At 51.0% G+C, this 27,994-nt stretch overlaps 1 protein-coding gene and 1 pseudogene across 4 annotated transcripts in view; one reads left to right on the forward strand and one right to left on the reverse strand.

The window, feature by feature from the left end:
* Positions 1-205: 205 nt before the first annotated feature.
* The window catches only part of PPM1F (protein phosphatase, Mg2+/Mn2+ dependent 1F), a 39,155-nt gene continuing 11,366 nt past the window's right edge, over positions 206-27,994 (reverse strand). For all 4 annotated transcript variants that reach the window (XM_066365457.1, XM_066365458.1, XM_066365459.1 and 1 more), the window contains exons 2-8: positions 27,748-27,993; positions 22,332-22,477; positions 14,305-14,507; positions 13,501-13,689; positions 11,194-11,337; positions 8,413-8,506; positions 206-4,325 (exon numbers count right to left, since the gene is read on the reverse strand). In XM_066365457.1, coding sequence (XP_066221554.1) covers positions 3,946-4,325; positions 8,413-8,506; positions 11,194-11,337; positions 13,501-13,689; positions 14,305-14,507; positions 22,332-22,477; positions 27,748-27,944 — 1,353 coding nt within the window. In that variant the 5' untranslated portion in view covers positions 27,945-27,993 and the 3' untranslated portion in view covers positions 206-3,945. The remainder of the gene's footprint in view (positions 4,326-8,412; positions 8,507-11,193; positions 11,338-13,500; positions 13,690-14,304; positions 14,508-22,331; positions 22,478-27,747; position 27,994) is intronic.
* LOC136393848 (DNA polymerase delta subunit 3 pseudogene) lies at positions 5,614-7,088 on the forward strand (annotated as a pseudogene).

The following is a 27,994-nucleotide window of genomic DNA, read 5'->3' on the forward strand; positions in this document are numbered from 1 at the left end:
GGCCAGGGATGAGAGCCAGGCTGGGCAGGTTGGCAGGAGGTGAGGTGGGCCAGTTGGGCTCCCTCCAGAATTCATCTGCTCCCCCTGCTAGGAGATTTGTACTATATGGTTTCCCCACACCCCAGGAGTTTCCAAACACCCTGGACACCCAGGGGAACCAGAAATCCAGAGGTGAGAGAAGGCAGAATTCAGGACTTGAGACAGGTTTCAGAACTTGTGGTTTATTGACATGAGCACAGCAGCCCTGGGAGGAGACTGCCTTTCTGGCCCCTCACTCTGGGACTTGTTCCTACAGTCCGGGCAAATAGCCATCCTGTCTTGGAAAAGAAGCCCCCGCCCCCTAAAGAATCTTACTCCCAGGGACCTCACTGAAATGTGCACAGATAAACCCTTGGCAAGGCCGGCACAGCGCGCAAATGGCAAAGCTAGGCAAATTTGGCAAAGCTGTGGAGCCTTATAAAGCAAGGCCCCGGGGGCTGTCCCCTTTGGGCTAGGAGTAGAGTCAAACCAAATAGCTTATTTTGCACAAGCCCTCCTGGTTTCCAGTTAGCTGGCATGGGACCAGGCCGAGGAGCTGTCAGAACAGTGCCCCTAGCCCTGGGAATACTGCTGAGGTAGCTGGGGAAGGGGTGAGGCCGGGGACTAAGTGCAGGCGCAGGGAGGACAGGAGACAGGACTGTGACTAAAAGCTGACCCACAACCTCAGAGAGCCTGTGCTTCTCCGAGGGGCTCAAACCCTGTTGCTACCTCCCTAAAACATACCCGTTTCCCAGGCCTGGGTGCTGGGCGCAGGCCGGGTCAGGGAGGCCATGCCTTCACCTCAGGACTTCAGTGGGCTGGTAGCTTGACTAGATGGCCTGGGGAGGCCACCTATGCCAGCTCCTTCTCCAGGCCTCCCACCTCAGCCCTGCTTCTCCCACCCTTGCTGGCCCAGGATCAGCTCTACCTGCAAAAGCAGGGCTGGAATTCTCCAGCTTTTGTATTCTATATAAGGTGCTAACATCAGTAGCTCAATTCTTCTCCAACCCACTTAATTTTAAGAATAGACACTAGTAATACTTAATTACCCCCTCCCGACTGGCGGTGAGGGAAGGGCGCTTAACACTGGCAGCATCTCTCCAGGATGTGCTGGGTTCGCCCCGAGTGCCCCTATACCTCCAAAATTCTAGAAGCTGCTGTATAGACTCAGTGCAACCTGGGCCCTACAAAGGAGAAACTGAGGCCCAGGGAGGCACAATGACTTACTCAGCTCACATAATGAGCTAATGGCAAAGCTTGGGGCTTGAGAAGGGGATCGAGGTTTCCAGACCAGTGTCTGTGGCCTGAAAAGGAAGTGGACCAGGAGGTTAAAGATTGCCCAGTGGCTCCCAGTGCAGTCCAGTCAAGATGGAAAGAAACTGCCCTGTGCATAGGTGCTTGTACAAGCCAGCCCCCGAGCAGCGAGCAGCAGAACAAGGAGTCCTCTGGGCTGACAGGGCCACGCCAAACAGCAAAGCCTCTTCCAGGAGTAGGGGGAGAGTTTTACCCCAGCAGCCTGGCTCAGGGTTGGAAAGGCGTCAGGACAAGCCTGGAGAGATGTCCTGGTGAAGCCTCAGACCAGGGCACAAATCAGGCCACAAAGTGGTGTAATCCAGACCCATGTGGTGAAGCTCTCTTGGCAGCAATCAATGGAGTAAGATTAGCAAAGAAACGAGAAAACCAAGCCCATTGCTCCCTCCCTTCCCTAAGGTCATGCTCTCAGGATGCCAGCTGGTAGTGAAGGGTGGGGCCATATCCAGCCTGTTTCCAGCCTTGTGCTGGGAGGGGCTGGCGAGGGAGCTTCTGGCCCCCAAAAAGCAGCATGGCCTTCAAGTTAAATGGGGGTAACACATGGTCATGTTGGCTGCCAAACAATTCTCTGAATTGCAATGACCATGTTTAAGACGCTATTTATCATAAGGCCCTGAACAAGGCATTGAATATATGGCCTTAGCGTCTTCATCCTGCTGTAGGGGTGAGTAAACTCAGAGCCTGCAGGCAGTGGCCTCCCATGGCTCCTTCCCTTCCTGCTGGACAGCCCAACTGCCTCAGGAGAAGCGGCTCTCACCATCTGCTCCTTCCCAGACTCCCCTCAGTGCCACTGGGGTCAGGGAGTCCTCTGCAGACCAGGGGGGTCCTGGGGCCCTGCTGTTATGGGTTGGCTCAGATGCCTTTCCTGGCCTTGGGGACCTGGCCCCACGCTTTCTCCCACGCAGCCCCCGGCAACATTCTGATGAAGCTTCAGCTGAGCCACCCCACTGCCCTTCTCACCGCTGTAAGCCCAGGTCCTCCCAGCAGACACCTGCCTCTCCCGGAGCCTGACCTCTACCTGGAGCCCTCACTCAGCCCTGCCACTTTCAACCCCACACAGCAGCTGTATTGCCTCACCTGATGTGAGCAAATGAAGTCACCTGAGCTTCACCTTCCCAGGGAAGTAGGGAACAAGAACCTGCCCTCTTATAGGAAGTCAGGGCTGGGGGCAGACACAGAAAGGCAGAGGAGGCTGCCAGCTATTGGCATAAGAAGTGGCAGTGGCCTGCTGGGTGGGACAGACTCCCAGCCACATCCGTGCTCCCTCCAAACAGACCCACAGGCTACATCAGATTTGCCAGATGTTTCCAAATGAAACCCATCCAACTATCAACACACATTCTAGAACACTGCAAACAGCAGCAAGGACCTGCCTACTCATTGAGCTTGGGCCCTCAGCCTAGGGCCCAGCTGGATAGCAAGTGGCAGGGCCAAGGAAGGTGGGGACCAGGCAGGGACCACAGTCACCCTGAGCTCCCAGAACCCCAGTCTGGCTCAGGCCACGGCCAAGCTCTTAAGGACCGCTTTGCTGTAAGTGGTACATCACAAAGAGGCAGAAAGAACTCTCCCAGGAAGAATTCTAGCCTAAACCATCCACTGTAACAAAATAAATCCTGCTTCTGTGGAAACTTAAACATGCCTGTTAGAACCTATCACAGGCCTGGCAGATCCAGTCTTACCTAAAACTGTTTAAGGCACTTGAATGGCTTATTAACACTACCTGAAAAGGTTTTTGTTTCAATCTTGATTTAAGAAAAAAACTCAGTAATACTGAAAAATAAGTATCCTCTAAAAAAAAATCAATATGTAAGTTTTCTAAGGAATAAAATAAATGATAAGCTCTGCTTAAGTTATTTGACACAACAGGTCACCTTGGCACTGACAGACAAAACCTGAAATACTGCTTCTGAATTAGACTTTTCCCTGGAAAAAGAGAACACAAAAGACAAGTGGAGCATCTCTGAGCTTCCCTCCCTGGGTGTGCAGGGGATGAGAGGGACCAGTGAAGCCAGGGCCACACGTCATGACTGCCACGATGCAGGGAGGCGACCGCTGCAAACCCAGTCCCAGATCCTCTCTTGTTTGGGAAGCAAGTTCAGACAGCCAGGACCCACCAGGCATGTCTGTGGACACAAACCCTCTCAGTTGTGGCCTACATGGAATGGATAAGAAAACTGCGCTGGGCGTCCAGGACATACTTGCAAATGCTCATGGCTCCTAGGTTTGCTCAAGGGCCCACACACAGCATCCGGCTACCCCGCAAACATGCCCAGTGTGTCTTTGGTCTGGCTGCAGTCTGTGACTGTGGCTTCTGGTTCCACCCCTGCCCCATGGGGAGCAAGAGCCAGTCCAGTTCCCTGGTCATCTTCTCTTTGGTGAGGCTTCTTTTGGAGGCTTCCTTCGTCCCACTGCCTGTCACGAGCAAGGTATGACAGCCACTGCCCCATGCAGTTCCATAGCCATCAGGATGGATCAATGCAAGCAGCACAAAGAGCTTGGGGATCCCAGGGAAAAGCACTGCTTGGGTGGTGCCTGCCTGCCCACCACTGCCTGTTGGGTCCTAAGGCATCTGAGGGGTAGGGTTACAGGGTAGGGACCACCGGGGGCCTGGAATGCCTAGCTTCTCCATGGAGTGTTGTTCTCTAGCTCGGAAAGGTCAGAGTGCAAGTCCTGGCCTCTCCTATCTGCCTGGGATTCCCCAACCCCTTGGGCCCCACCCTCCAGCAGATCTCGGGGGTCTCTGAGGAAGACTACCATGACCGTGATGTTGTCATGGGAGCCCCGTTCACGGGCTGCAGCCACCAGCTCCTCAGCAACATGCAGCCCGCTGCCCTGCTGCCTGACCAGGTGGCTCTGCACAAGGCCGGCCACATCCTGGTGGGGGACTACATCAAAGAAGCCATCACAAGCCAGCAGCAGGTAGTCTTCAGAGCCAGTCAGCTCCTGGGAGGCCGCGTCTGCCTCTCCAGACACATAGGGCTTCTGGAAGACATCTCCTGTACATGGGAGAGAAGCATCTGGTGTCAGAGGGTTGGGCTGCCTGCTGCTCCATCCATCTTGCTAGGCCTGGCCTCACTGTGCCCCCGCCCCCCCCGTCCTCCAACACCCACACTCATGGGCAAAAATACAGGGAGCTTAAAAAAAAATACAGGGAGAAAAGATAGCTTCACATGGAGGGGATGTGATAGATTTATTCTGGTGTCCCTGAAGAAGAGTCGGAACCCAGCAGGGCCAGAGTTCAGTTCCCCAAAACAGCTTTCTCACTCCCCATGGAGCTGAGCCCAGAGTGAGTGGTCCAAGACATCGCATGGGCTATGGCTGTGGCTGTGGCCCTGGCCCTCCTGAGCTCCCAATAGCTCCCCTCAGACACCTGACAGACACTCAACTAAGCTTACTTTCCTCCCTCACACCTGCTCTTCTAGTCAGCTTGGAAAAGAGCACCATAATCCCCAGGTTTTTATGGCCAAATCTGGGGGTTTCCTCTGATTCTCTCATACCCTACACCCAATCTGCTTGCAAGTCCTACTAGCTTTACCTTCAAAAATGCAGCTCAGGCCCTGGCCAGTTGGCTCAGCGGTAGAGCAATGGCCTGGTGTGTGGAAGTCCTGGTTCTATTTCTGGCCAGGGCACACAGGAGAAGCACTCATCTGCTTCTCCATCCTTTCTCCTCCCCATTCTCTCTCTCTCCCCCTCCTGCAGCCATGGCTCCAATGGTTTGAGCAATTTAGCCTCAGGCGCTGAGGATGGCTCGATGGCCTTGCCTCAGGTGCTAAAATACCTTGGTTGCTGAGCAACAGAGCAGTGGCCCCAGATGGGCAGAGCATCGCCCTCTCGGGGTGCATGCGGGAGTCTGTCTTGCTTCCCTGCCTCCTGCCTCTCACTTTAATAAAAAAAAAATGCAGCTCAAAGTCCCCTCCCCTCCTAGTCTCTACAGTTCACACCTCACCCAGACCCCTCAGAGCTTCCTGCCTACCTGATCCATCTGCTGCCCTGACAGTCAGTTCCCCAAGGAGAATAAACTAGATTCCATCGTCACTTAGACAGAGCTGCCCAGAGCTCCCCTCTCCTTGGAAGGGGGCCTGGCTCCCCAGCTTCCATGCAGAGAGGTCCATCCCCACCTCCCTGCCCTGGTGTGTCCAGAGACACAAGGGCAAAGCTACAAGGAGAAGGAAGGGCTATAAAGAAAGAGGAAACTCATTTGGCAAGAAGGAAAGATGTTTTAGAAGGCTAAAGGGGAAACGACCCGCGACCTAGGGGGAAGGAAGGACGTCCTGCCGGCGGGAGCTGAGGTTCGGGCAGCGTGGGGAACCCAGAAGCTGCAGGGCACAGCGCCGCAGCACCATGGTGGACCAGATTTATCTGGAAAATATAGACGAGTTCGTCATGGACCAGAACAAGATCGTGACATACAAATGGCTGAGCTATACACCAGGAGTTCATGTTAACCAGGCCAAACAGATGCTGTATGATTATGTTGAAAGGAAGTGAAAGGAAAATTCAGGAGCCCAACTGCACGTCACTTATTTGATGTCTGGCAGTCTTGTTCAGAATGGACATTTGTGCCACAAGGTTGCAGTAGTGAGAGAAGATAAATTGGAAGCAGTGAAGTCCAAGCTAGCTGTGACTGCCAGCGTCCATGTGTACAGCATCCAGAAAGCCATGCTAAAGGACAGTGGGCCTCTGTTCAATACCGACTATGACATCCTTAAAAGCAACTTGCAGAACTGCAGCAAGTTTAGTGCCATTTATTGTGCAGCTGCAGTCCCTAGAGCATCTGCTGAAATCTCGTCTGAAAAGTTTGAGCAGTCAGAGCTTGAGGTATCAAGTGAGGCACAAGCCAATAATGAGTTGACTACCAATGGTCATGACCCACCCACCTCCTAACAGATTTCCCATCAACATAAAGGAATTATGGGAATGTTTGCCTCTAAAGCTGCTTCTAAAACCCAAGATACCAACAAAGAAACCAAAACAGAAGCTAAAGAGGTAACAAATGCATCTTCATCGGGCAACAAGGCATCAGGGAAAGGAAATGTGATGAGCAATTTTTTTGGAAAAGCTGCTATGAAACAAGCAGTGAAAGAAGAAAAAGCAGTGGAACAGCCTTCACTGTCTGTCACTGAACCAAAGCCGGCAGCCCCTGCAGTTCTGAAGAAACCCAGCAAAAAAGTAGAGCCTGTTAAGATGCAGCATCAGGAGAAAAAAAGCCACAGGGGAAAGCGCACGGAGTTATCTGATGATGAGACAAAAGAAACTATAAATATGAAGAAAAAGAGGAGAAGACTGAAACTTCCTGAGTCTGACAGCAGTGAAGATGAAGTCATACCAGATTCTCCTGGGGCTTATGAAGCTGAGTCACCATCCCCACCTCCTCCTGAGTCTCCACCTCCTGAACCAGTGCAAAAGACTGAGCCAGAGCCTCCTCTGTCAAGAGCTTAAGTGGAGAAAACAAAAGAAAACAAAAGCGCGTACTGAAATCTAAAACTTTCAGGGACGAGGAAGGCTGCATAGTGACTGAAAAAGTCTACGAAAGTGAATCCTGCACAGATAGTGAAGAGGAACTTAAGATGAAGACATCTTCCATACACAGACCCGCAGTAATGACTGTGAAAAAAGAATCCAAAGAGGAACGAAAGGGCCCCAGGAAAGGGAGTGCTGCTCTGGGTAAAGGCAATAGACAAGTGTCCATTACTGGCTTCTTCCAGAAGAAATGAACTGCCATCTCTGTTAGGTCAGAGATGTTGAGTGGTCAGGGAAAAGACCAAGACATACAAACTCTCGCTTATTGTGTAAGTTCCTCCAGCGCCTCACCTCACCTACATCAGAAGACTGTTCTACCATCTGATCTGGTAAGGTTTGTACTACTAGTTTACAACCAAAAGGAAATCATCTGGAAGCAAGAGGCAAAAGATATTTAAAAAGCTCTTACCTTATCATGACACTTTTTAAGCACAATCTTTGACCTGTCCAGAAGAATGTACTCCAGAAAAAAAAAATTGGAACAGGTTTCAGAATTATCAGATGAAGCCATTAGTGGCTACCCTGTGCCCAATCCGCATATGGCTCAGGGAGTATTAGTCCTTGTTTTGTAGTATTCTATGGATTCGTGGGTATTTTTTTATTTCTGAATTTTACTGGATGTGTTACCACTCCCCTTATCATCTTTTCCCCACAAAGAATTCTGTGTAAGACCGTTTTCTATAAGTCTTTGAAATCTTGGTTGGACTAAAACCTGAAACAAAAATCTCCCTGTAATCCTCTTTTCCTCCATTATAAAGTATACTGACACCTGGCTACACACCAAAAAAAAAAAAAAAAAAAAAAAAGAAGGCTAAAGGGACAGACAACCCATCACAGGGGATTCCTAAACATTTGAAGAGATGTATCTGTTGAGCCCTAGACTGAAGCCAGGCAGTGATGGGATGCTGAGAAAATGGCAGGGAGCTGGTTTTACTTCAGATTTTAGAAGACAAATAAAAAGAATCATCAGCATAAATAGGAAAATCAATCTCACCTATGAAATATTTAAAACTTACCTCCCAGCTAACCAAAAGTTTCCTTCTAGATTTTTCTGAGAAAGTGTTTCAATAAAGAAATGATTACAGCCTGAACAGGCGATTGCATAGTGGTTAGAACATTGGCCTGGGATGCTGAGGACCCAGGTTCAAAACTCTGAAGTCGCTGGCTTGAGCACAGGCTCATCAGCTTGAGCATGAGGTCACCGGCTTGAGCATGGGGTTACTGGCTCAACTGTAGCTCCCCAGTCAAAGGACATATAAGAAAGCAATCAATGAACAACTAGGGTGCCACAAAGAGGAATTGAAGCTTGTTATCTCTGTCTCTGTCTCTCGTTTTAAAAAAAAAAAGATAATGACATATAAACTTGAACCACAATTATGTGTGTGAGATGGAAGTTCCTAAGGTATCTGTGCCTGCACTCCCCAAATTCCCTTCACAATCTGATTGGTAACACAACCCTATTGATTATAGACACTTTTTAATACATGACACTGCCGTCCCCAACAGCAGGGTCCAGAGGCCTGAGCCCCAGTGGCCTTTCTCTCCCGCCTTTCACCTCCTTACCAATGGCTCTGGAGACGGCCAGGGTCCCGTTGACTCTCCAGCAGTCCATGTAAGACACAAAGCCACCCAGTGCTTCGATGCGTTCCTTCTCATCCTGTGAAAGAAAGCCAGAGTGGGGGCCTAGGTGCTCTCATGGGCCACCCGGGAGGAGAGAAGCTGGTCTCTAAGACAGCACTGGGATGCCACAGCTCTTGAAAGATGCCCAAATGAGGCATTAGTAACACAGTGAGAAATTATAAATAACCTGGCTGTCCTTCAGTTACAGGAATGGCTAAATAAGTTATGGTATAAATACAGACAAGCCACTCATAGCCACTGACCAACAGCCTGTTCCTGAGCAGCGTTTCAGGGTCAGGGAGATGCTCATGAGACAACAGAAAGAGCGTGAGAGCAAAGGTCAGATGGCAGGTCCCTCAGCTGCCTCATTTTTCATGCAGGACACTGTCCCTTCCCTGTAAGCTGCTAGGAGGAGGCCAAGTGTGTGTGCTACATGTGGCCATTTGGCTGGGCTGGATGAAACTTGAAGCAGGTCCTGGACAAGGCTTATGGCCCTGGGTCTTTTTTTTTTTTTTTCTTTCTGAAGCTGGAAACGGGGAGAGACAGACAGACTCCCGCATGCGCCCGACTGGGATCCACCCGGCACGCCCACCAGGGGGCGTCGCTCTGCCGCGACCAGAGCCACTCCAGCGCATGGGGCAGTGGCCAAGGAGACATCCTTTGCTCCAATGGAGCCTTGGCTGCGGGAGGGGAAGAGAGAGACAGAGAGGAAGGAGGGGGGGGGGGAGAAGCAAATGGGCGCTTCTCCTATGTGCCCTGGCCGGGAATCGAACCCGGGTCCCCCGCACGCCAGGCCGACGCTCTACTGCTGAGCCAACCGGCCAGGGCCGGCCCTGGGTCTTCATCCTTCTCTTTCACCTTTAGACCCTGCCCGGCCCCCACAAAGGACTGTGGTGCTCCAGGCCTGAGAGAACAAAGGCCTAGTCCAGCCAAGAGTCCTAAAACCTCTTTGGTCCTATAAATTCCCCCAAAAGAGAGGTTTCCAGACATGAGCCTGCTGCCTGAAGGGTGATGACAACAATGTCTGCTGTCTGATGATGAGCCCAAGGCCTGGAAGGGATAGAGCCACACCCAAACATGGCCATCCATCCTTGCTTTTTGCCACAATGCCATACTGCTGAGCTCAGGCAGTGCTTGGAAATGCTGCCTGCAAAAAGTCCCCAGTGGACCTCAGGGAACTGACCTTACATGGGTGTGGCTGGTGGGTACAGAACCAGCACCCTAAGTAGAGGCATGTGTCTAGTCCTAACTTGGGTCTTATTTCACCTGACTGTCTTCAGGTGGGATGGTCCAATGGAGAGCCAGCCCTGAAGGCCCTGCAGTAACACAGAATACCTGCTACTTCCTGGCTATATGCTTTAGGCAAGTTACTTAACCTCTCTGGGCTTCAGTTCTCTCCTCTATACAAGGTGGGGGAGAGCATATATAGAAGGCTGGGCACAGGCTGTGAGCCACCGTGAGGCTAAGGAGCGCTGTCATTCCTGGCTGTGATGATACTCCCTGAAATGCTCTCTAGAAGGCACAAAAGAAAAGACTGTTCTACATAAAACTAACAGTGCCACATGGAAAAGTCCATAAAGACAAGAGAATTTGCAAATCCCTGCACAAACAGGGAGCCAAGCTCCCAAATATATATAAGATGCCTACAGATCAATAGAAAAATAGCAACAGTTCTGGACAAAAATGGGCAAAGAACAGGAACGGAGTGTTCTCAGGAAAGGTGACGTCAATGATCTTCAGCATTTGAAAAGCTGCTCTCAAGCTGGTTCCTTAACAGAAATGCAAACTAAACAAAGGCCTTCTCACTCTAAGACAGAAGGACCCCACACAGCTTGAGGAGGCAGTTTGGCAAATCTGCACACTCTGACCCAGCTATCGTATTTCCAGGAATGTGCCCTGAAGATAGATGTACCTAACCCCAAACAAGGAAAAGCTGTACTAAGCTATTTATTGCTGCCTTGTTTCTAGTACCAAAAGACTGAAAAAAATCTCAATGGCCATTAAGGAGAGATGGAAATGAATGGAATGCCACCAGCCCTAGAGAGGGAGGAAGACCTTATGTGTTGACGTGGAACACCCACAGGCACACAGGTAGGTGGAAAAGCCAGTGCAGAGCAGCCTGTGGGACCTATGGGCATCCCCCAGATGCGCAAACTCTTCCTCTCCCACCTCAGGAGACAGAATGGACACATCTGTAAGATATGGTCTGAGAAGGAATGTCATCCTCCAGGTAAAAACTCTGAGGCTCAAGTGGGTGAGTGACCTCAGGGTCTCAGCATAGCTTCCACCCAACGAAGCCCCAAGCCTTGTTCCTTCCAGCCCAGTGTCACCTCCTCCCTGAAGCCCTCCTTCTCTATAGCCCAGGCAGGCCACTCTTTAACTGCATGTATGACAAGACCTTGCACATTGACCCCATTTCCTGGGCTACCTGCTGGGCAGATAGCCAAGTTCTCCCAGGCAGCTCTGGGATCCGTGTCGCTATGATAGGAAAGGTTCACTTGGGACCACTGGCTGTTAATGCCCCAAGCTTTAGGAGACCCCTGGCCTAAAGCTTGGAGTTAGCACCAGGACTTTCCTGGGAAGATGGTCCATGACTGATTGCTTTTACTTCCTAATCTGCCCCAGCAACCCCGGGGGCAGGAATCCCTGACCATTCACTTCCCTGATGACCCCAGCACAATGAGGCCAGGGATGTCCCAGGTGTGGATGGAGGGAGCCCCTTACCTGTCGCTCAGGTCTATGAGGCTCCATCAATTTCACCACCTGTCCCTGCTGTACCAGGATGACCTGGGAGTCCCCGAGCCAGGCAATGTGTAGGGTCTTTCCTGTGATGAGTGCACACACGCCTGTGGTCCCACTCTGCAACCGCTGTGGGAAGAGAAGGCCGAGTAGGGTGAGGGTGGGCCAGGCACCTGCCCCACAGGTTCATATGGTCGAGACCAAAGGAATGCTGGGATAATACTTAGTCAGAGAGAGGAACGGGCTGCCCAGGCATGATGGGCACCGTGCAAGTCACAGGGTTATGCTACATAGAAGGAGAGAGCACATCTTGTTTAATCTCATTTATATCAAATTGTGGAAGACACAAAGGATTGTCTGTCATGTCAGAAAGCAGAGGGGTGGGGAGCAGGTGGACAGGAGTCCGGGACAACAGGGCAGGAAGAAACTTCCGGGGTTGATGAATATGTCCATTATCGTGAGGGTTTCACAGGTGTAGACATTCGCCAAAGCCTACCAAGTCACAAACTTTAAATACTGTACATACAATTAATTGTCAATTATATCTCAATAAAGATGTTTAAAAATAATTAAATTAAACATCTGCTTCAGCATGACCGGGCAGTGGCGCAGTGGATAGAGCGTCGGACTGGGATGTGGAAGACCCTAAGGTTCAAGACCCCAAGGTCGCCAGCTTAAGCGAGGGCTCATCTGGTTTGAGCAAAAGCTCACCAGCTTGAGCCCAAGGTCGCTGGCTCGAGCAAGGGGTTACTTGGCCTGCTGAAGGCCCACGGTCAAGGCACATATGAGAAAGCAATCAATGAACACCTAAGGTATTGCAACGCACAACAAAAAACTAATGATTGATGCTTCTCATCTCTCTCCATTCCTGTCTGTCTGTCCTTGTCTATCCATCTTTCTGACTCTGTCTCTGTAAAAAACAAACAACAACAACAAAAAAACCCCATATGCTTCAGAAAATTCTTTCTCAACTTTGAGAGGCAGCCCTGAGCTCAGAGACTTGTCTCACCATCTAGGGGTGACAGTGGCCAGGAGGCTGAGGCGTGTCAGGTTTTCACTAGTTCCTATCTCACCATTTTAGATGCCTTATGATTTTCTGTTAAGTCTGGCTTTGCTGATTTCCATTCTATGCACAGAGCATCTGATGATGGTGTAATGCTCACCCCAAGTCTTCTCATCAGCCAGCCATGTAAACCGGGGCAGGTCAACTGGGCCTGTTTCCCAATGTCTAAAATGGACATGATCTTAGTATGTATGCCACAGGGCTACAGAACCCACTGGAGAAAACACAGTTAAGGTTCAGAGTGTGTGTGTGTGTGTGTGTGTGTATGTGTGTGAGGGGGTGGATGCGTTCTTTCCTCTTTCAGAAACAGATGCCTCATCCCTGTGTGGCTCTAACTCCCGAGGAAAGAACATTCCCAGTGGACACCAGCTCCTGCTGAGACCCTGCCCAGGAGAGCAGGAGGAAGTGAGACTGTGTACTAATCATGAGTTTTGTTTTCAGTATTTCCTGATGCTTTGAGAAATCAGGGGCCTTGCTAATCCTGGTGAGAACACCCCTCTGCCCCTGGGGCCAGCTAATTACTAAAGAGAGCAAAGGTCTCCCTGGGAGTGCCTTTCATGCACAAGCCAGAGGGTTGGGAGCTCACGTCTTCAACCATCTCTTTTGTCTCCCGTGCTCCCCTGGCCCTAATGGTTGGTGACTGCTCCTGCAGCCCTGAGCCTGTAAAGGTGTTCCAACTATCCAATCCTAAGCTTGCTGGGGGGGCTTGCTGGCCCTGTCTCACCCATGCCTTCCTGAGGGGCCATGTGAAGGCTCTGCCCACGCTTTCCTCTCTCTCTCTGCCTCCTGACCAACGTGGTGCTCCCCATATGGTACTGCGTGGCATGGCGTCTTCTCTTGGGAACTGTTAAGTAATAAACTCCTCTTTCAGGGCAGTTGTTTCTGTGTCTGTCATCTTACCATTCCTGATTAAAACAAACTCCTGGGCACATCTTAATAGCCAGCCTGTCCTTCTCCGTGAGGCCTGAACACCCTCTGCGGTGGGGCAGGTCCACATCGCAGCAGGGCCAGGATGGATCAGTGGCAGGCTTTATGTTGCTACTATTCAAATGAAAAACAAGTCCCCCTTGGCTGTAAGAATGAAATGATAAGTGGCAGCAGCATTTAGTGAGGGCCTTCCAACATGACCAACTGCTTCGATTTCTATCCTTCTGCAGGGGTAGGGCCTCTCTGATGCTAATGGCTACTAGCCCCCAAACTGCACAGGAGTTTGAAGCACCTGTTCTCACCTCTCGCTTGGCTTTCCAGAGGAACATCTTATCGGTGCGCCGGAAAGCTTCTTTGAGGGCTCCCTCGGGGTCTGTGGGCAGCTCCGGCTGGCGAGCAGTGTTGGTGTGTACATGTACCGCAGCGTACCTTGCAGCATCCACTCCTCCATGACCATCAAACACTGCAAAGTAGGCACGGTCCACAGGGTCCTGGTGGGGAATGCAGTACGAGTCACCACCCTGCTGGCCTCATGCCTGCCAGACTGTGGCCCAGTCAGAGGCTCTCATCTGGAACTAGTTGGAAGGATCAGGAGAGGGCTAGAAGAATCAACATGGCCTTCACCATCAGACAACCTTATAGAACCTCAGACCACCTCCTGTACCAAGATGCTGAGAACATAAGACAAGGTAAGATGTACCAGGTGGCTGCCAGTGCCTGAGACAGAGCAGGGATCAGCAATTATAAGTCTGAGTGAATGTGGTACCTGGGGCCTCCCTTAATAGCAGACTTGGGAAAACTATTTCTTATCTCAGCTATTTCCCAGTTCCTAGGCTGGGAAAGCAAGGTGGCTACTGACTGCCCTGGCTCAGAAGCACAGGGACAATGAACTGGACCTCCCGGATCCCCTGGAAGTGCTGAGAGATATCCAGCACTTTGGCCTTCGTACAGAAGCTGTAGGCATCACTCCTGCCTCAGATCTGGCTAGGAGCTCTGCTCAGCACCCAGAGTGGTTTCCCCTCCCCTGTGCCAGCTCTCCTAGGCTGTCCTGACTGGGCACGCTGGCCTTATGAGCCACTCTAGGGCCCTGGAGGTGGAGCACTCACAGTCAGGCCGGAGAGCTGGTTGAAGGAAGGAAGGCACACGTGCCGGTCCTCCATCCTGCGGCGAGTGTTCCGGATGGCATGAATGGAGACCAGCCACTGTCGCTGCGGAACCCGAGCAGTCAAGGGCACCTGCTTCTGCCACTGGCTGCATACTTCCCAGAGCCAGTTAAAGAAGCTCCACGCCAGTCTCTTGGTATCCAGCACTGATGGGCGAGATAGAGGGTTGATAGGGAAGCACCAACGCAGGCCAGCTGACACTCCGCTCACTCTCCCTGCCCCCCTCCTGTGGCCTCCGCAGCTCTCTAGGCAGTCCCATCACAGGCCTGCACAGGCCCCTCCAGCCCATCATCCCTGGGCACACCAGCCTAATAATAAACTATGCCTAACAGGCTGTGTCATCAGCAAGGAGAAGTGTCTGGTTTGGCAATAGGCATCAAAAACCTCCTGCCTCACGCACAATACCTCCACTCATGGGAGCCTAACCCAAGGAAACAGCCGAAAATGCACAGACGATTTAAGGACAAAATACAGGATCACTTATAATTTTGCATTAACTAGAACAATATGTATCCATGACAGAGTAAATTATGGTCTATTTCCTTGATGAAGAATTAAACTGCCTGAACGGGCAGTGGCGCTGTGGATAGAGCGTCGGACTGGGATGCGAAAAACCCAGGTTCGAGACCTCGAGGTCGCCAGCTTGAGCAAGGGCTCATCTGGTTTGAGCAAAAAGCTCACCAGCTTGAGCCCAAAGTCGCTCGCTCGAGCAAGGGGTTACTCGGTCTGCTGAAGGCCCGCGGTCAAGGCACGTATCAGAAAGCAATCAATGAGCAATTAAGGTGTTGCAACACGCAAAGAAAAACTAATGATTGATGCTTCTCATCTCTCCATTCCTGTCTGTCTGTCCCTGTCTATCCCTCTCTCTGCCTCTGTAAAAAAAAATAAATAAATAAGAATTAAACCGCCATTAAAAATAATTTTTGCAACTAAACATGCAATTGCTATTGGCCCAACAACTGCACCCCTTAATATTCCAAAGAAATTAAGACTATGTTCACACAAAAACTTGTGTCTGGCCTGACTGGGCAGTGGCGCAGTGGATGGAGTGTTGGACTAGGATGCGGAGGACCCAGGTTCAAGACCCCGAGGTCGCCAGCTTGAGCGCAGGCTCATCTGGTTTGGGCAGGGCTAGCCAACTTGGACCCAGGGTTGCTAGCTTGAGCAAGGGGTTACTCGGTCTGCTGTGGCCCCACAGTCAAGGCACATATGAGAAGGCAGTCAATGAACAACTAAAGTGCCATGGCAAAAGACTGATGATTGATGCTTCTCATCTCTCTGTGTTCCTGTCTGTCTGTCCCTGTCTATCCCTCTCTCTGACTCTCGCTCTGTCTCTAAAATAGAGGGGAAAAAAACAAACAAAAAAAAAAACCCTTGTGTCCGACTGTTCACAGCAGCTTTATGTGTAAGAGATGAAAACTGAAATTGGCCCAGATGTCCTGCAATGAGTGAACAGTTAAACAAACTTGGGTACATCATGCCACAGAATACCACTCAGCAGGAGAAAAGAGCTACTGACACCCACAGAAACCTGAACAAATCTCCAGGGAATTATGCTTAGTGAGCCTGACCAGGTGGTTGGACTAGAATGCAGAGGATCCAAGTTTGAAACCCAAGTCATTGGCTTGAGTGCGGGCTCATTCAACTAGAGTGCAGGCTCACCAGCTTGAGCACGGGTTCGCTGGCTTGAGCGTGGGATCATAGATATGACCCCATGGTCACTGGCTTGGGCCTAAAGGTCACTGGCTTGAACCCAAAGGTTGCTGGCTTAAGCAAAGGGTCACTCACTCTGCTGTAGCCCCCTGGTCAAGGCACATATGAGAAAGCAATCAATGAACAACTAAGGTGCTGCACTGAAGAATTGATGCTTCTCATCTCTTTCCCTTCCTGTCTGTCTGTCCCTATCTGTCCCTTTCTCTGTCTCAAAAAAAAAAAATGCTGAGTGAAAAATGCCGATTTGCAAAAGTCACATACTATGTGATTCCATTTATATGTATTCTTGAAATGACAAAAGTATAGAAATAGAGATTTGTGGTTGTCGGGGGCACAGAGGCTATGTTAGGGTGGCATACAGGGGAACATGAAAGAATCTTGTGGGACGAAACTGTTCTGTATCTTGACTGTCAGGATCCCGGTCATGACATTTCCCTATAGTCTTGTAAGACGTTACCATTGTGGAGAACTGGGTAAAGGATGCCTGGGATCCTGATGTGTTAAATTCTTATAAGAGCATGTGAGGCTATGGTTTTGTCAAATAAAGTTTAATAAAAAAAGAACACCGCCTGACCAGGCGGTGGCGCAGTGGATAGAATGTTGGACTGGGATGCGAAGGACCCAGGTTTGAGACCCCAAGGTCGCCAGCTTGAGCGCGGACTCATCTGGCTCGAGCAAAAAAGCTCACCAGCTTGGACCCAAGGTCGCTGGCTCCAGCAAGGGGTTACTCGGTCTGCTGAAGGCCTGCGGTCTAGGCACGTATGAGAAAGCAATCAATGAACAACTAAGGCGTCACAACGAAAAACTGATGATTGATGCTTCTCATCTCTCTCCGTTCCTATCTATCTGTCCCTATCTACCCCTCTCTCTGACTCTCTCTATCCCTGTAAAAATAATAAATAAATAAAAATAAAGATGTTACAATAACCTATATATAAAAAAAGAACACTAAAGGGGCCTGGCCTATGGTGGCTCAGTGGATAGGGCATCAACCTAGAATGCTGAGGTCACCAGTTTGAAACCCTGGGCTTGCCCAATCAAGGCATATATGATAAGCAAGCAATGAACAGCTAAAGTGAAGAAACTGAGTTGATATTTCTTGCTTCCCCCCTACTCTCTCTGTAAAATCAATAAATAAGATCTTAAAACAAAGCAAAACAAAACTAAAGGGTGAAACAAAAATGGACCTTTATATAGAGTTTATAAGCATGTAAAATGCTTATGTAAAAAAAAAAAAATAAATAAAATGCTTATGTCATGATATTGAGGAGAAACACTGTTGTGAAGAAGGGAGGATGGAAAATTCCATATACAGTTTAATTATCAGTAAGTGAAAAGTTCAACCACCTGGCCCCTGAAAATAAGACAGAGGAGGCAGGCAGCCACAATATCAGCAGAAGCTGTCTACAGGTGGTGGTTTACAGGTGAGGTTTTCCCTTTTTTTTTTTCATTTTGAGTATGTTTATTAACACTGGGGACAGTGAAACAAGGAAGGGCTTGGGAGAGAAGCAACTGGAGAGAGCCTAGGTGGGGCTGCTTAGGCTCTTTAAAACATTATAGGAAAGAAATGAGCCTAGGCAGAGATGCTGTCAGCTCACTGGAGAGTCAGAGAAAAGGGGGTCTTGAAGACAGGTTCAGGAGATGAGCCTGGGACACACTGTCACTGCCCATTGCTCCCCTGGTTGCAAGTCTCATGGCCTCTCTTAGAGTCTAGGAGATAATATGCCTGTGGGGGAAGAAGAGGCAAAAGGGAAAGAAAGAGAAGGGCATGCTTCTGGGAGGGAGAGTGCACATGCTGGTGACATTTTTTAAGTACACTTTTTAGTGCTTCCCCAATTTGCTGTTATAAGTGTTAGCCCCAGGTGATGGTTTTAAAATAAGTCCATACAGGCCCTGGCCGGTTGGCTCAGCAGTAGAGTGTCAGCCTGGCGTGCGGGGGACCCGGGTTCGATTCCCGGACAGGGCACATAGGAGAAGCGCCCATTTGCTTCTCCACCCCCCCTCCTTCCTCTCTGTCTCTCTCTTCCCCTCCCGCAGCCAAGGCTCCATTGGAGCAAAGATGGCCCGGGCGCTGGGGATGGCTCCTTGGCCTCTGCCCCAGGCGCTAGAGTGGCTCTGGTCGCGGCAGAGTGACGCCCTGGAGGGGCAGAGCATCGCCCCCTGGTGGGCAGAGCATCGCCCCTGGTGGGCGTGCTGGGTGGTTCCCGGTCGGGCGCATGTGGGAGTCTGTCTGTCTCTCCCCATTTCCAGCTTCAGAAAAATACAAAAAAAAAAAAATAATAAGTCCATACATTCTTTGATACTTCTCTCTTCAAGAGTGGGAGCTCATTCCCTCCCCTTGAGTGTGTAACAGTGACCTTGACCTGCCTCTAATTAATATAATAAAACTGAAGTGACCATGTGATTTCAGATACTAGGTCCTAAGAGGCACTGTGGCTTTCACCTTGCATGTCCTGTCTTTCTCTCTCCCTTCTCTGTCTCCCTTGTGAATCACTGGCTCTGAGGGAAGCCAGTTTCCACGTCATGAGGATGCTCAAGCAGTCCTGTGGAGAGTCCACATGATGTGGAACTGAGGCCTCCTTCCAACAGCTGTGTGACTGACCCATCTTGGAAGTGGAGCTTCTGCCCCTGCTGGCTTTGATGTGACCTCATAAGAGACCCTGGGCAAGAACCTCTAGCTCAGCTGCTCCCAAATTCCAGATCCTCAGAAACTGTGGGATAGTAAATGTTTATTGTTTAAGCTGCTAAGTTTTGGGGCAATGTTATTCAGCAACAGGTAATACCTACTACAACACAGATTTTAAAAGAAAAACTCAACTCCTACCTAAACATGGCTCTAAAGAAAAAATGAACAAGGAATAGGTACAAAGGAAAGCTCAGAGACTCAGTTCATTCTGATGCACAGACACCTCCCCCAGGACCCCTGCTGGCCCAGGTGCTGGTGGCAGGTACAGGTGAGTCAGGGCTGGTCACCTCAGAGAGGGGCTCCAGGACAAGTCACTGGAAACAGGGCAGACTCAGGAGTGTCACAGGCCACACTAGACGGACTTAGGGAGTTGGAGAAGAAGCAGGTTCTGCTCAAAGGCAATGGCTGTAGAAGAAAAGGAGAAGGGCTGAGGCCAGGGGAGGCATGGAGGGCCTGCGAGTGCTGGAGGCCTCAGGGGAGACATATTTGAGGGAATATGGTGTCTAGAATTGGCTGCTGCCACCACACCTCAGACTTGGTGGCCATTCAGACATTTGTCAAGAACTAGGTTTTATCAAGTCTGAAACACCCAATGAAGCAGAGTACCATTTACTCTCTTGCCTTAGGTCATCCTACTGTTTTCATCAATGTGTATAAACTTGAATCTTGGATCCAGCAAAGGGCAATCACCAATGAGAATGATAAGCTATGGGGAGGTTCACCTGGCCCACACACTCCTGATGCTGCTCACAGGAGGTTCCTCCTTTCCTGGCACCCACAGCAACTGGGGAGCGGCCACTAGTGGCTCCACCCAACCTTGCTGCATAGAGGTCTTAGTCACATCTCTGCCCTTGAGTGATGAGTCTCATAACATCCACAGACAGGCTTTACTAAGTTTGCCATGACAGGGACAGCTGATGCAGGCAGGGAGACCAAGCCTGCATGGAGGGCAGGAGCAGGAGCCCTCAAGTGGAGGACTCTGCGGCAGTCAGCTGCCACACTGCTCCTTCCCTCCAGCAGGTGGCGCTGATTTTCTGTCGGGATGCGGGCCAGGCGGGGCTAGCCAGGGCTCCATTTGTAGGGAGGGGCCCAGAGCCTGCCGGCTTTGCAGAGGACAATGGCTGCCTGTCACTGAGCAGCTGTCTCCCCCGTAGGCAGGGACACAAGGCTATGTTGGGATGGAATGAGTAGGGAACCCGGTTAAAGGTCAGGGGACCCGGAGAGAAGGACCTAGCACCTACTGCAGGGACAGGATGTTTTTCTTCTCTCTTTTCCCAACCTGTTCCTCGCTTTGCCCTCAATGCTCCCACTAATGCTGAGATAGTCACATAATACGAGGCATATTAGTTTTTATTTATTTATTTATTTATTTATTTATTTATTCATTTATTCATTCATTTTAGGGGGGGAGAGAGAGAGAGAGAGAAAGGGGAGGAGCAGGAAGCATCAACTCCCATATGTGCCTTGACCAGGCAAGCCAGGGTTTTGAACCGGCAACCTCAGTGTTTCCAGGTTGACGCTTTATCCACTGCGCCACCACAGGTCAGGCCCAGGCATGCCTAGTTTTATTATGCATCACTTTACTGTGCTTGGCAGATGTTGAATTTTTTATAAATTGAAGGCAAGACCCCCCTCCTTCCACTTTCCAACAGTAAAATGATTATGATTAGCTTTATTGCAGTGGCCTGGAAACAAACCCCCAAAATCTCAGAGGTATGCTTGTAATTAAGTGACGTGAGGGAGGTGTTAGTAAAAGCAATAAATAAATGAACCAAATCAACATATCATACACCTTAGACTTACAAAAGGTGAAGTCAATTATATCTCAATTTAAAAATAATAGAGGCAGATAGAAAATGGCAAAGGAAGGGGAATCAGCTGAGGCTCCCACTACCCCGATGGCCAGGCTGGGCCCCAGGACCCACTGTCTTCTGCATCCCAACTGCCTGCAGTCTGAGCTGCACCTTTCACCAGTGAGCATGGAGCAACTGAAAGCTGGAGCCCTGCCTGGGCACACAGCACACTCTATCACGGGCCACAACCTAGCGACCCTTGCTTGCTATAGTTCTGGTCTGACATGAATAGACACTTTGGTGAAATATGATAGAAACGAATTACTGCTTGACCAGCGGTGGTGCAGTGGAGAGAGTGTCAACTTGGGATGCTGAAGTCCCAGGTTTGAAACTCCAATCTCATCAGCTTGAACGTGGGCTCATCTGGCTTGAGCGTAGGCTAACCAGTTTAAGAGCAATGTTGCTGGTTTGAAACTCAAGGTCGCTGGCTTGAGTCCAAAGTCATTGGCTTGAGCAAGGGGTCACTGGCTTGGCTAGAGCCCCTCCTAGTCAAGGCACAATGAGAAAGCAATCAATGAACAACTAAGGTGCCGCAACTATGGATTGATACTTCTCATCTCTCTCCCTTCCTGTCTGTTTCTCTCTCACTAAACAAACAAAAAAAAAAGAATGACTAGGAAAGTGAAAAAAAGACATGCAAAATAAGAGCCCTTTTTTTTTTCTTTTGTATTTTTGTGAAGTTGGAAACAGGGAGGCAGACAGACTCCCACATGCGCCCGACCGGGATCCACCCAGCATGCCCACCAGGGGGCGATGCTCTGCCCATCTAGGGCGTTGCTCTGTTGCAACCAGAGCCATTCTAGGGCCTGAGGCAGAGGCCATAGAGCCATCCTCAGCGCCCAGGCCAACTTTGCTCCAATGGAGCCTTGGCTGTGGGAGGGGAAGAGAGAGACAGAGGAAGGCGAGGGGGAGGGGTGGAGAAGCAGATGGGCGCTTCTCCTGTGTGCCCTGGTCAGGAATCGAACCCGGGACTCCTGCACACCAGGCCGACGCTCTACCACTGAGCCAACTGGCCAGGGCTAAGAGCTCTGTCTTTTTAGGATGAGGCTCACCCCCTCAAAGGGGCAGCACCATGAGCATGTACTCTCGACAGGGTGGCAGGATCACCCTCTTGCTGTGTGGCTCAGGGCCACCCTGCTCACCACTGTCCCAGGAGCAGGCTACCTCCCCAAGCTTACACAGAAATCTATTAAGTCTCCACCTGATGGAGGGGGCAGCCCAGCTTATGAGCCAAACTCTGGCATTTTCTATCAGTTGGACATCAAGGTTGCCTCTGGGAACCCATTTCCACGTCACCCTCCCAACTCCTACATCACCATGGGAAGATGTTGGCTGAGGCAGAAGAACAGAAGTGTGACCAAGAGTCAGAACCTTGGTGTCCTCCTGCGTAAAACAGGCCACACATAATTCATCCCCTGGTTGTTCTGAAGCCCAGTGAGTGGCTGCTGTGCTCCCCATGCTGACTTCAGGCTGTGAGTGTTCTCTCTGCATCTTGATCCTGCCATCCTGTCGAGAGTACATGCTCATGGTGCTGCCCCTTTGAGGTTCTCAGGCATGTGCTACCACAACTGTCTTTCCACCAGCAAAATGAGAAAGGAGATAGAAGCCAGGTGAGCCCTGTCTTCTCCCACACTGGTACTCACTGGCAGTCTGTCCCTTGTCTGGCTGGCAGCCTGTTACCTGCTAAGCCTGGAGCACCAAGAAAGAGGAGAACTCACAGGTCACAGGGGTCTTTTCCTCCTCCACTTCTTCATTGTCCTCCTCCTCCTGCCCGGGCAACTTCCTGAATTCAGAAAGGTCTGTCTGCAGCAGCTGGGAAACCGCTTCGTGGGCCAGAGATGCAGCAAATAGTTGTGGAACATTCCTGGGACAGAAACAAGAAGTAAACTGGGGCCAGCTCTTCAGCAAAAGCCATACCCAAGTGCCTGTCTGAGCCTTTCAGAGAGAGACCTCAGGCCCCTCTCCACCCAGGCAGGCCCCTCTGGAAGTAGCAATGACCACCTGCATTCCAAAATGGGACCACAATGAGCAGGTTGACCTCTGGTCCTTAGGGAGCTTGATATCCACATGACACTATTTGCTGGGGCCTGAGTCGCCAGCCTCCATGGCCAGGCCGTACAAACAGATCCACATCCAGCCTTATGACAGGTTCCTGGTCACTAATACCAGCTGGGAACCTCTGGGTATTGGGGAGTTTATGGGTTGAACGTGTCTCCCAAAATTCACTTGTTAAAGTTCTAATACCTTATGCCTCAGAATGTAACCTTGTTTAGAAACAGGCTGGTTACAGATATAATTAGTTAAGATGAGGTCACCCTGGAGTAGGGTGGTCACCTAATCCATCAACATTGGTGTCTTTATCAAAAGGGAAAATTCTAATATAGACACATACAGAGAATGCTGTGAGGATGAAGACAGAGACCAGAGTGAGGAACATGCACACCCAGGGCAGCCAGCAGCCACTGGAAGGAAGCAGCCCTGCTGAAACCTTAGTCCTAGACTTCGAGCCTCCAGAACTCAGAGACGACACATTTCTGTTGTTTAAGGCACCCAGCCTGTGGTCCTTCATCATGGCCACCCCAGGAAACAAACCTGGGGAATATGGGACCCTTGGGCTGTACTTGGAAGGCTGGGCTGTGCATGGTCCACAGAGCAGCTGGTACAGGGGGACACTGGGGGTATGGGAGCAGGTATCAGGGCAATGGGAAGCCATGACCTTTAAGTGTTTTGAAGAGGGATGTGACATGATGGGATAGGCTTCTCTCTGGCTTCTCCATTCAGGGTGGACTGAAGGATAAATGCTGCGAGGAAGCCAAAGCCCTAGCTGGGCAGGGCCTGGCGGTAGACAGGAAGGGACAGAGCAGGCACTAGGCAGGTGACCAGACAGGTTCCATGTCCATAGTGAGCTCAGATTTGGCTGAGGTCAAGAGGCCTGGAGGTGAGGGACATGTGGTCAGGACTAGAGTTGGCGGCCTCTAAATGAATGGGGCTGAGGGCTATAGCCAGCTTGCCTGGGCAGAGAGCAGCTGGGGGGCTGAGAGCAGCTGGAGAGGTGACTACTATGTGCTGAGCAGGAACAATTCTGGGAAGAAGCAAGACTTGGTTAAGTGCTTCAAAGGTCACAGTCAGGCCACCCAGAAAAGAACGGGGCAGGGGGGTCAGCATGGGCAGGAATGGGAAAGCAAATTGAGGAGATGGGAAAATAGGGACAAGTGGCAGCTCCTAAGAGGGTAGAGAGACTAAAGTCAGTGGGGAAGGACTATCAAAAATCCTGCCACAGGTACACTTTTCCATGGGCTCCCTGGCCTGCCTGCCCAGCTGCCAGCCTCAGGGCCAGCTCCCACAATGTTCCTGGGAAGCCTTCGCTGGCTCCTCTAGGCATTAGGGTTACTACCACTGGTGCCCCTCCAACCTCAAGAATATATCCTGATCCCAGAATCTGCCCTCCTACCAGTGGGAACCCCTTGCTGGAGGACGTGTGTTAATCCCCATGCACCTTTCCCTAAGGGCTGGTGGCCGAGGCCCAGGGTGCTCTGCCTGTGATTCTCTGTTTGCCTGACATGCAGGACTTCACCCTAAGGGCAAGGACCTCCCAACAGCCTGGCGGATGGTTCACTTCCCTTTGCAGTTAGGCATTCATGGTGTCTGTAGATGGTCTTAGGAATCTACTGGGATATATGAGAGGGTGGCTCAAGAGGAGAAGCCTCTGGAACTGCCTTTGAAAAACAGAGAGCCAAGACATGACAAATGAGTTCCTCTGCTCTTCAGGGATTTCCTGCCTACCACTGGGCTTTCCTTTTTCCTTTTTTTTTTTTAAGTGAAAGGAGGGGAGAGAGTGAGGCAGACTCGTGCATGCGCCCCAACTGGGATCTACCAGCAACCCCGTCGGGAGCAAATGCTTGAGTACCAAGCTATTTTTAGTGTCCAAGGCTGACACTCAAACCAACTGGGCTATCCTCAGCTTCCAGGGCCACGCTCAAACCAACTGAGCCACTGGCTGCAGGAAGCGAAGAAGGAGAGATAAGGGAGAGAAAGGGGGAGAAAAGCAGATGGTCACTTCTCCTGTGGGCCCTGACCAGGAATTGTACCCAAGATGTCCATACACCAGGCCAAAGTTCTATCCACTGAGCCACCAGCCAGGGCTGGGTTTTCCTTTTCAAGTAAGGAAAAGGGATAGCTGTTCTTCCTGATCCTGGTGAGGTCGACCTACATCTTCCTGCAAGCCCTCTGAAGTCCCATTGCTGAGGCCACTGAGCTTCCTGTAGGGACTCAGACAATGCCTGGCTTCAGGCCACAGGCTTTCTTCCTGGATGCCTCTCCCACCTCATGCAGGGGGCCCACCCAATACAGCCTACAGGCACTCAGGCCCTGAATCAGTCAGGGCTCCTAAAGTGGCTAGATGATGCAGTGAATGGGACAAGGTGTGTGTACAGGGCCAAGGGACCCGATAAATACTCTAATCCCACCCACCTTGATGATTTTCAAGGCATTTCCAATTTAGCAGCAGAGATAAAAATGCATGTGAAATAACACAGTATAAGATACACACTGCTTGGGGCCCTCAGATGAGGCACAGAACTGCCAACAACAAACGGGAAGACAGAGTGTAAATGATCACACCCATGAATTCAGTGATCTGACTTCCAGACAGTTTCAGAAAAGAAATCATTTACAATCTGAAAAACTCCATGCACCTATATGTTTGGGGGCCCTTATACCCAAGAGCCTGTTCTTGAGCTCCAGAAACAGGAGCCCACCCACCAGGAACGTGTATGGGGTGTTTCTGACAGTGACACGCAGTGTAGACGACATGTAAACATCCGTGTCTACAGAGGAAAGACAACTAGAAAAGGGTAAAAATAACTGAAACAAATCCACTAAGATGGCTGGAAAATATGACTTAAACATGTTACATTTTAAGGTGCTTTAAGGTAGATTCACAGAGGCCTGCACCCCCTCCAGTCTGTGTCACAGCCCCCTGGCCTCTTCTGTCACCAATAGTCTCAGGTCTGCTCTGTCATCCTGCTAATTAACAGGGTGCCTGTTTAACACCTGAGCCCAGGGCCTGCTGCCACCTCCTACCCTCTGCCTTGCATGTTGCCATGGCCTTGAGGAACCCTGCTCCACCTCAAACAAGTCCTGCTTTTCCCTACATTTAGCTGAAAACTCACTCCCCACAAGGCCCTGGTGCCCCACAGACCCTGCGGACTGGCTCCTGACTTCTCCAGCTCAGGCCCCTCTCTGGGCAGGAAGGTGGTAACCTGCTCCTGCTCAGCCACCCTCCTCTTCCTCACCTGCCATTTCTAGTCCACTGCTGTGAAGCAAAACCAGCGTCACCATCCTAGATCTCCCCTCCTTGCATATTCCTTCTTTGAGCCCTCTCTTTCCTTGACCTGGGAACTAACCCTCAAGTTGGTGCCTCTCCCAGGCCCCAAACTGTGGCAAATCCCTCTTTTACAGCTGTGTCCCTCTGCCCTTTGTCCCTTTGGCTCTGCTCTCACCCAGGCCGGCTTTTCCACCTTGGTCCCCAGCTTGCTCCTCTCTGTCCCCACGGACACATTCCTAGCAAGGCAGTGTCCTGAGTCCTCTCACTCTCAAGCCCTGGTCAGCAGAGGCCCAATCCTCCTGGGCCTGCCTTTCCTCCCACAGCCCCCGAATCCCTATGAAAGGCACCATGGCTGCTGGAAGGATAGACCCTGTGCCCTGGGCCCCTCCATTTCCCTTCTCCCCTTGGAGTGCAGCTGCTGCTCCTGGCCAGCTCCCTCTCCTCCATCCTTTGTGCTCCTGGCCCTGAGGGAGGCAGAACTCTGTGAGTCCTCCCTTGCCCACTCCTCCCATCTCCTACACCCCAGCCCCCATCCAGCGCTCACAACATGGTGTTCTCAGGTCCCAGGCCCGCTCTGCTCCACCTGCCTCTAAAATATTTCCTCAAAGCCAAACAAGCTGGCAACCCCCTCTATACATGCCATCCCGAGGGACACGGTTGCTGGGCATTTTCTCCTGAGCTCTGTGGGACCGTGGGGGATGCTGGAATGGATTGGCCCTGAAGCAGGCCCACCCAGGGGCCTTTGTGCTCAGCGACCCAGGCTCCCACAGTGCAGCTGGATGGGAAAGAGACAGTGGGTAGCTCTCTTGGGAGATGGGGTATATGAGGATGGAGCTGGCCTGCCACAAAGGAAGCACACTGAGGCCAGTGCCATGCCCTTATTTTAGGGGTGATACAGTGACTAGGGACTACAGGTTTGATCCCTCAGGGAAGGATGAGGTTTATATGAATGCCATGTGGCCCAGCAACCCACACACCAGGAGCTTCCCCATATCTCCTCCAAAATCTACTAAGTTGGTTGTGCTCCCTCTCTGTGTCTCAGTTTCCTCATCTGTGAAATGGGAAAGCACCACCACCTCTCTGTGGGGCAGCATGGCCCACTTGCCGGGCACATACATGGCCAGGCCCTGCCCTGCCCCAACATGGAGGCCTTGGCAAGTCTCCTAACCCATATGGCCTCTGTTTCCCCATGTGAAATGGGGCAGAAACAGGAGGTACTGCTTAGCACCTGTCATAAATTGAACTGTGTCCCTGAAATGATATGCTGAAGTTCTAATCTTTAGTGGTTCACAATGTAACCTCATTTGCAATTAGGGTTTCTGCAGGTCATACTGAAGCAGGGCTGACCCCATATCCAATAGGACTGACATCCTTATGAGAAGACACATGGGGAGACAGAGAAAGACATCACGTGAAGACAGATACAGGGGAAGACACCATGTAACAACAAAAGCCAGAGTGCAATGGGTGTCTGCAGGCCAGGTCACACTAAGGACTGCTGGTGACACCAGAAGCTAAAAGAAAGGTCTGGAACAGATTTTTCTAGACCGTTGAGAACACGGACCTGCTGACACATTGATTTCTGACTTCTGGGCTCCAGAGCTGGGACAATAAATTTCTGTTGCGCTAAGCCACCCAACCTGGGGTACTGCCCTGGGAAACCAACACAGCTGTCACGGGGATTCACATAAGGAATATAACCTGCACGGGGCAGGATGTGAGAAGTAAATGCCAGGTTCAAAGCCTGCACTGGCACATGCCATGCGCTTCCTCCCATTCTCTATCCCTCCCAGTGGGTAATGGCCTACCTGCTGCTCAGGAAGCTCACTGCCAGCTCGGCCAGCTCGCCCTGCACCTCCTCCTGGCTCAGCACTGTCCCTGGGACCTTCCATGGCAAAGGGCTCTCTGGGCTCAGTGGGGCTGGGAAGTCACGGAGAAATTCATCCAGGAAGCTGGGGGTCTCCTCTGCCATCTGTCTGCTCTGCTCTGTGGTGCCAGAGGCCATGGCCAGAGCATCCCGGGGGCTGCTGCCGGGGTTCCAGTCAGGCTTCACTC

Source organism: Saccopteryx leptura, chromosome 2 (genome assembly GCF_036850995.1).
Source record: "Saccopteryx leptura isolate mSacLep1 chromosome 2, mSacLep1_pri_phased_curated, whole genome shotgun sequence".
Taxonomy (NCBI): domain Eukaryota; kingdom Metazoa; phylum Chordata; class Mammalia; order Chiroptera; family Emballonuridae; genus Saccopteryx; species Saccopteryx leptura.